The sequence below is a fragment of the Colobus angolensis genome, unplaced genomic scaffold (genome assembly GCF_000951035.1).
Source record: "Colobus angolensis palliatus isolate OR3802 unplaced genomic scaffold, Cang.pa_1.0 Scaffold5, whole genome shotgun sequence".
Taxonomy (NCBI): domain Eukaryota; kingdom Metazoa; phylum Chordata; class Mammalia; order Primates; family Cercopithecidae; genus Colobus; species Colobus angolensis.
In genome coordinates, this window is record NW_012118487.1 from 28,475,764 (window position 1) to 28,484,919 (window position 9,156).

At 40.2% G+C, this 9,156-nt stretch overlaps 1 protein-coding gene across 3 annotated transcripts in view; it reads right to left on the minus strand.

Annotated features, from left to right (window-relative positions):
- Positions 1-424: 424 nt before the first annotated feature.
- The window catches only part of RAPGEF2 (Rap guanine nucleotide exchange factor (GEF) 2), a 167,595-nt gene continuing 158,863 nt past the window's right edge, over positions 425-9,156 (minus strand). For 2 of the 3 annotated variants that reach the window (XM_011959694.1, XM_011959695.1), the window contains 4 exons: positions 7,933-8,158; positions 6,821-7,380; positions 4,417-4,722; positions 425-2,476 (listed from right to left, as the gene is read on the minus strand). In XM_011959694.1, coding sequence (XP_011815084.1) covers positions 2,451-2,476; positions 4,417-4,722; positions 6,821-7,380; positions 7,933-8,158 — 1,118 coding nt within the window. In that variant the 3' untranslated portion in view covers positions 425-2,450. The remainder of the gene's footprint in view (positions 2,477-4,416; positions 4,723-6,820; positions 7,381-7,932; positions 8,159-9,156) is intronic. The other variant, XM_011959696.1, reaches the window with a different exon arrangement.

Consider the following 9,156-nt stretch of genomic DNA (forward strand, 5'->3'; position numbering starts at 1 on the left):
CTAATTAGAAGTCCAGAATCACTAGCTAAATTGTACTCTTCACTTAATGATCGTGACCTTGAATGTCAGTTTAAGTTCTCTGAGGTCCTGTCTCTCAGTATGTATACCAGGAACCAAAATATTATGTACCATAAAGATTATCGTTGGCAACGGTTGAGAAGAGACAAATGTTATGCAAATATATTGTGACAGCATCTTCATTTTCAAGAAACACTGAATTCTGAAAGTGGTTTGGTTGGTGCTAACATTAATGATATTAATTGCTTTGGATCAACAGAGATCTGCCTAAAATAAATAGGCTATTGGGCAGTTTCCAATAACCCATAGGCTAAATCTCTTCAGCCGAAGGACTTGCTTCTGCAGGAGACTAAAGGCTTCTATTCCACTTTAATAATAAAAAGCATGCATGATTCATTAAGAATACAGGCAAGGCTTTACGTTATATTTATTTATTTTCCAGCTTGTACAAACTGGATGTAGAAGCATAAACATAGTACATTTCTACCATCTTCAACAAAAATATAACCAATATGTACAATTATTGTATTAAAAATACAAAAGGGATACAGACTCCACCAATGTCTTTCTAAAAGACATACAGGTACAAGTAGTATCAAAAGTATGAGGAAATCACCAGTTAATTGTACATTCTGCACTTGACATCACAGAGCGAACTGAGATTAGCAGTCCTATGTTCTACAATTACTTAATGCTTAGATAACATTTGTGCAACTTGTGGTAGAGCTAGATTTCTGTCTTTCTATATGCACATGAGGTCCATAGCCTATATAATAAAACTGGCAAATAACGCATATTACATGTAAAATTACAAATGCATAATTGACAATGTAATATATAAGTAGACAAATGCCATGATACAGAAGAGAATTATTAAATAAAGCACTGACATTTTTTGATACAGTGAAAAAACACTGCAATTCCACTTTTAAAATTTGAAGCTATTTACGTTTATCTACTGATCAATATGATCAGCTGAATTTAATGGAAAAAAAATCCAAGACCAGCAGTTCCTCACATTTGAGTACTACTCAGATTGGCAGCCTTCACTTTTCCGGAGTCTGTGCAAAAACAACACAAAAATAGAGTGGAGGGGTCATTTCAGTCATTAAAGGGTTAATAGCAGCTGTGAGCAGATGGTTGCTACACTTAGGCCTTCTCTATATGCAGCGTCCATAAAGCCACTGGGAGGTTAGTCTTTGGTGACTAACCTGCCTTGCAAAGGCTGGCATATCTAACCAGGTTTTTGATCTTTTATCACATTTAAAGGCTTGTTTATTCCCTCATGCCAATTCAATAAAGGGAGGCTGTCTTGAAAGAGCAGTATAAACAGCTGGCAGTAGCTCCAACATCCCAAGCTGCTTTCACTGCAATGCTATCCAGTTATAAATGTTTCTCTTAAAAAAAAAAACAAAGAAAAAGAAAAACAAAACCTAAACCTCTAAATTAACAAAAATCAAAGAAATATAACTTAAAAATGGGGTTTGCCATCCATCTCAATGGAGCAGGACACATCCACCAATGACACCGTCCTGCCTCCATAAGGCTCAGACAAGACACAAGGGTCCTAGTTCCCTCCCCTGGCCATGTGCAAACAGTTTTACAGAAGAACCCCATCCACTGGGGAAGGAGCAGATGAGGTGTCTTGGTATTAACTGGCTAACATTTCATACTTCCAGGATAGGGCACTTCGCGGGTGAGACCAGAAGGACGTGGGAAGCCAGGGTCACAAGCCAGGTTCTCCCGTCTTCTTGGTGTGGCCACACCCTGTCCGACATATTTGGTTTTTCAGAAACCAGGCTGGCAACCCTACTTAAGGTTTAAAATAATACTGTAATCATTAAATGGATATACATTTACTCTCTGAACAAAATCTCTAAACTCATTTTTTTTTTTTTTTAAAAGGAGGACATTGTAAACAAGTGGACAAGCACTGTACTCAAAGGATTTCATTGTTTTTCTTTGTCTTCCTTGGTGAGTTAAAGGCCCCAAGTAGTTCAATGGCTAGCTTTTCTCATTATCCCAATGAGATCAAGTGCTAGGACTGGATTGAAATCTAAAAGGAAGATTAAAAAAAATCCTTCCAGGCATTGAGAAGTGCAGCCAGAGTGAATCATCTTGTTGGGATGATCTTGGAATTTGGAATGATACTGTGTGATGTGGCAGGCAGCAACAGTGGGAGCTCGAAGATTGCTGCACTGTGCATTTCAAGCAACAAAGTCTGAAAAGTGCCAGGGCAATTTCTTCACAGTATTTCACATGCAAAGGGGAAAGGAAGAAGGGAGAAGAAGCCCCATGCTGCTTTTAAGGCAGGGAAGGAGGCAAACTGGTCCACCATCCTCAGAATGTGAGTTCCAAGGCTCCAATGCTCGGGACATCTTCCTGTGCTCTCCCTTCAGGTGGCTCGCTCTGGATCCAGAAAAGCCTGTGCCTCAAACAGCAGAAACCTGTTCATCTTCTGCAAATACAGCAGGGAAGAAAAAGAAAGAAATGAGCAAGCAAGTAATTTCTTGTGCTATAGAGAATATATTCACCGATGTGCTAAATAAAAATATCATATTCTTTTTAGTAGAGCTCACTTAGAATCCTTGTCTTTTTTCCTAAGCAATGATGAACAACAATCAAAAGGTTAAAATGTATGCAATACATATCTTTACATATATACACACACACAATATTAAAAAGATATGCATTATACATTTTTGTTCAGAAGTTAATAAATTCATTTTAAAAAGTTGTAAAACAGCATGTATCATTAAAAAAAAATAAGATCAGATACACATAAAAAGTCTAGGATATGTAACAACATTTTAATAATGGTTGTCTGCAAGTGGCAGGATTTTAAGTAATTTTCATTTGTAATGTTTTTCTATTTATTTAATTTTTTTGAGACAGGGTGTGGGTTTGCCATCCACAGTGCAGTGTTCTTGGCTCACTGCAACCTCTGCCTCCCGGGCTCAAGTGATTCTCCTGCCTCAGCCTCCCGATCTCCCGGTCATGTGTTGCTTTTATCTGATTGTGTAATCAAACATGTTAAACTGAAAACTTTAAAGAGGATGGGAGGACATGATCTCCTTCCTCAGTCTCAATTCAGCATGGTCAGACAGATTTGTAGAAAGAATGCACAAAGAGTTACAGAGGATGTGGGTTCCTTCGTTCCCTCCCTTTCTCCCTCCCCTTCTTTCTTTTAGAGACAGGGTCTTGCTCTGCTACCTAGGCTACGGTGCAGCGGCACAATCATGGGTCACTGCAGTCCTGAACCCCGGGGCTCAAGTGATCCTTTCACTTCAGCCTCCATAGTAGCTACAACTATGGGCACATGCCACCACACCTGGGTCATTTGAAAAATATTTTTATGGAGACAGGTCTCACTTGTTGCCCAGGCTTGTCTCAAACTCCTGGCCTCTAGCAATCCTCCCACCTCAGCCTCCCAAAGTGCTGGGATTACAGGCATGAGCCACTGGGCTGGCTGACAGTGTATCTTTCTTTATCAGACTTTCATTTCCAAATGAGTCCCAATTCATTAAAAGTGCAAATACAATGTTTCCACAGAAAACTTTAACCATCCACCTTTGAGAGTCCTAGATGTTTCTAAAATTCTTGACAACAGCACAAACTTGTGAGATTTTTATTTTCTTTTTCTTTTTTTGAGACAGTCTCCCTCTGTCACCCAGGCTGGAGTGCAGTGACATGTTGTTGGCTCGCTGCAACCTCTGCCTCCCGGGCTCAAGTGATTCTCCTGCCTCAGCCTCCCGAGTAGCTGGGATTACAGGTGCCTGCCACCACACCTGGCTAATTTTTGTATTTTCAGTAGAGACAGGGTTTCACTATTTTGGCCAGGCTAGTCTCAAATTCCTGAGCTCAAGTGATCTGCCCACCTCGGCCTCCCAAAGTGCTGGGATTATAGGTGTAAGCCATTGCACCTGCCTTACTCTTTTTCTCAAAATAGGGTCACAGAAGTACTTCAATTTTAGTGAGAATTAGAAAAGAAATCAAGTCATATAAACACTATATTTTAAGTGACTCCCTCCATAATCTTTGGCATTTTTGAAGCCATTTAGGGAAACACACACACAGACACACAGAAAGCAGTCAAATTTTAGTGAGAATTAGAAAAGAAATCCAGTTATATACACACTGTGTTTTAAGTGACTCCCTCCATAATCTCTGGCATTTTTAAGGCCATTTAGGGAAACACACACACACACACACACACACACACACACACACCAGTCAACAACCGTAACCCTAAATTTGGAACTCTGAATATAGTGTTCTTTGTGTAGTGTATGGTTAGACATAGTCGACTGCAGTGTTAAGAAAACAGAAATGCCCCGGGAAGCAGCGTAAGTGAACACATGTAACTTGGAGGTTTTAGGAATATTTATGTGTATATACCATCCTCCTCGGTGGAAAACCCTTGGGACTGATAGGGGGCGAGGCGCGGGTCGGACTCGTTCGGCTTATGCCACTGAGGTTTGTTCACAGGCCTGCTGCTGGTGGGATGCCCATGTGGCTGCTGTACAGATGAAGGCCCAGCTGTGTCGGAGGATCGCGCGACCATCCGCGATCTCTGAAGGGCCACGTTGTAGTCCGGAGGTTTCCTGGCTGGATGGGAGTGCCCTTCTGGAAAGTCAGTAATGGGAATTCCAATGTAGCCGGGAGGGGTGGGCGGGGGCTCTCGATACCTGCCCTCCTTTCGTGCTAGAGTAGAAACAATGCACCAGCATTAAAAAGTAATTCATGCCACAAAAGTTTAATTAAAAATATAAAAATAATTATTAAAACAGCATCCACAGTGTAGCAGCAAATGTGAATTTGCGTGGTATGGGTTAGAGGTGCGGTGTGAGGCAGGCCAGGGAATGCATATTAACTAAACCAAATTTCACAATGGTTATCACTGTGTGGTGAAATAGTTGGTGAGAAAAGCTGCTAGTCCATCTAAGGAGCTTCATCTTTAAATGGGCTGCTTGTCTGTTTAAAATGGTTTGTAACTATAAAATAGTAGCAAGATTAAAACCTAACCCCTGGATTTATTGGAAAGACTGAAGCACAGGAAGAACCTAAGTACACAGCACTACGCCTGGAACCTGTTTGTGCTTGGTACAAGTTTCCTTTTTCCTCTCTGCCTGCCGGATCTGCCCTTTTTCTGGGCATTTATCTTTACCAGGCAGAGAAGCAATTCCACATGACTCTCGGGTCTCAGGACTTCACTTACGGAAACAGTGAATTAAAATAAATCTGGAAAAGTCACACAAAGGATACCAATTTAAAAACTCTAAAACTATTACTATAAGGTGTCTATTTTTCTTAAAATCCCTTTATTGATGCTCATGACCTAGAATATGAATGCTACTGTATAGGCAAGTAAAACTAAAGTTTTATTTTCTTGAACTTTTTAAACTCAACTGTTAGGAACTAAAAATCATTCTTCCTTCCTTTGCAATACAAATTCCGAGTATTAGTTGTAAGCACTTGAAAAAGTCCAACCTAAGAATATTTATTGTTTTCTCCTTATTCATTGTAAAAGGATATTAAACTTGAAATCTACCCATGACTATTTACATGGCTAAATAACTACAATTTTCCTAATAAAAGTAATGTCTGTAATGATTATACTCCAGAATTTCTCACTCTACAACCGATAATCTGTTTCTACACTTCATCTGTATAGATGTTAATTGTGCCTTAGAAAACACATCTCAACAGGACTGAGGGAGCATGACAGCCTCTTCTAACAGAAACAGCAGCACCAATAGCTTTCATGTACTTAATGAATCTACTATCTGGGCACTGTTCTAAATACTTTGCATAAATTTCCTTGAATCCTCACACTAACTCTATTAAGTAGAAATTATTAAGCTCGTTTTACTGATGAGGAAACAGGCACTGCTTTGTATTTTACCCAATGTCACAAAAGTGGCAAAACAGGGATTCAATCCCCAGTCCGCCTGACTCCAAAGCCCGTGCTCTTAGTCACTGTACTATTAGCACCTCTCCCTCCTTCTACAGTGTGCACAAATAATTGCTTATCAAGAATCGATGTGTGGCTGGGCGCGTTGGCTCACGCCTGTAATCCCAGCACTTTGGGAGGCCGAGGCGGGCGGATCACAAGGTCAGGAGATCGAGACCATGGTGAAACCCCGTCTCTACTAAAAATACAAAAAATTAGCTGGGCGCGGTGGCGGCCGCCTGTAGTCCCAGCTACTCAGGAGGCTGAGGCAGGAGAATGGCGTGAACCCGGGAGGCGGAGCTTGTAGTGAGCCGAGATCGCACCACTGCACTCCAGCCTGGGCGACAGAGTAAGACTCCATCTCAAAAAAAAAAAAAAAGAAAAAAAAAGAATCAATGTGTGTGCAGAATAAAAATCAATGGAAGACTTTTAAATATACAAAGTGTATAGTTCTAAATACAATCAAGGGAACAAAATAGAAGATATAAAAGAGTTTCAATTAAAGAAAAATTTTTCCTCTATGAATAATAGGAATCCATCCTGATTTTTAGGTTAAGAGAAAAAAATTAGACTAGATCATATCCACAATGACAATCTACTGATCCTGATAGCTAAGATTTACTGCATGTTTTGTTATGTAGGAATATATCTGTATGTACCTGACCACAAAACCTGGGCTCTTAACCACTATTGATTTCAAAGACCTTAACACACCACTACTTTGGAAGTCCTATATAGCAATGGAGAAAGTGAGGAAAAGAACCAACAAACACATAATTTTACTATTGTAATAAGTTACATTAAAGACATGATCCAGACATGACAAAGTCCCCCAATTTTAAAACTTACCAATGAGCCCCTTTGTAGTACTTGACGCCACAGCTATGTGGGCAGGCATGGGGACTGACTTGGTTTCTTCTGTGGTCACAGACGTTATGCTACTGCTTTCGGCTTCAATGGAAACGTCCTTTCCACCCCTCCGCTTTATTGTGCCTGTGTCACCTTCTGAGTCTTCTCCCCAGTAACCTGTGGAAGACGCCCAGCTTGCTCGGGACTGGGCTTGTTCAAGGCTCTCTCTACTTTGATTTTGCCGGTTATACTTTGTGCTATGATCAGAAAACATGATTTGGTCCATCTGGCTGCTTGATGCCCATAAACCTGCAGGATCCCCTGAATAATCAAAGTGAGTGTGCCCGAATGGAAGAGTCTCCCAGCTTCTCTGGTGCTGGATCGTCTGTATATTATCATGGGAGCCACTTGAGCACGACGTCCAGCTCCCACGGCCACTGTCAGCAGCATCAAGTGACGCACGATCCCCCTGATCCTGGGAAAGTTCCTCTGTGCTTGGAGAAGAAATCACTGTAGCTGTAGCATATAAGCCTCGGCCCTCAGACATTGGTGCATAGGACCTAAGTGGTTAAAAGAAATGGAACAGAAAAAAAAACAAACCAAGATTGATAACTAATTCACCTATGATAAAACCAAAATACCCGTTTTCCTAGAAAGGTAGCTTGCTTTCATCCCAGAAACAGGATAAAAGTAGCACTGAATTGCCTTATATTGGCCAGTTCTGCCACGTCTAGCCTTCTGACTTTGTCATTACTATAAAACAGGCATGGGGGAAAAGAACGCAACGTGCCATAAAAAAAAAAAAAAAATTTCCGACAACAATAAGGATGGCTCAATATAATTTGATTATTTCAGGATGGATCCTACAGTCCCCCTCTGCCTTTAAAACAGAACAATTGTGTTCCACTGAAGAATAAACTTAACTAAAAAAGCAGTCTGCTTAACAAAAATAACATGATAGTGTAGAAATTGTGAAAATCAGGACTGGGATGGGAGAAAAATTCTTAGGCATTATGTAAAATAAATAAAAATAAACATCTGGGAGAAAAGACTCATTACCAAAAGAGAGATGGAAGGATAAATTCAAAAGAACACTAAGAAAAGCCACCTACCCCAAGCTATATTGATCAGGTTCCATCATGGTCCGCCTCTCCATCCTGCCCACCCCTAGGTTTGTTTCCACGATGCTGACAGAATGCCTCTGGCGCCTCTCATCGTGCAGTGAGACTGGCACTGAGTCAAAAGACGAATTGCTGACAATACTGGATCGTGAAGAAATTTCACTGTGACCAGAATCTGAAAAATTATCCACAGTACCACTGGGAGCCAAAGTATAGCCTGCATGAGAAACACGACCATATTAATTAGACTCTCTAGGTTCATAATATCAAAGGGAAGTATACCAAATAGAAGCAAAAATAAAATGCAGGCATAGATATCTCTATAGAAGCGGGGAGAAAAACTCCATTTCACTTGTAGATACCACATGACTAAGAGATAAATGTTTTATTCTAATGAAGCTTAAGTTGTTTAATTAAAGTTTAGAGAGGAAAAAAGAAAGTATCCTATAAGCTAGGAAAAGATGCAGAAAAGGCACCACTCGACTATTCTTAGCTCCCTTACCTATATCATTACACTATTAGTCTATAGAAAAGAAATCACGAAGAAAACAGATCAGATTTTAAAGTATGTTTTTTTCAAAATGCAAAGCCACTGATCTTGTTTTCAACAGTTTTCAATTTTTAGAACTTGTATGGCATAGAATAATTCAACTGGAAATATCTGTATCCTACTTACAATTTTAAGTAAACATATAAACAAAAAGAATAAGAAATAAGACCTGAAGATGTCTTTGAATTTTTGCCATTTGGGTTTTCAATATTAATGTTGGTTGAATCACATAAAAGCCAATTGTTTTGAAGGAGTTAATGGGCACTTTTCACAAGATCGTTACTACAGAATATCTAAACAGATGTCCACTTCTTGGCCTGAAAGACTCTTAACTCTCTTTTGTTACTAAAAATAATTTTGAAAGTCACAATGGAAGGGGCCTATCTTGATTTTTTTTTTTAGATGGAGTCTCCCTCTGTTACCCAGGCTGGAGTGCAGTGGCGGATCTCGGCTTACTGAAAACTCCACCTCCTGGCTTCAAGCGATTCTCCTGCCTCAGCCTCCCGTGTAGCTGAGATTACAGGCGGGTGCCACCATGCCCGGCAAATTTTTTTTTTTTGTATTTTTACTAGAGACAGAGGTTTCACCATGTGGGTCAAGCTAGTCTCTAACTCCTGGCCTCAGGTGATCAGCCTGTCTCGGCCTCCCAAAGTGCTGGGATTACA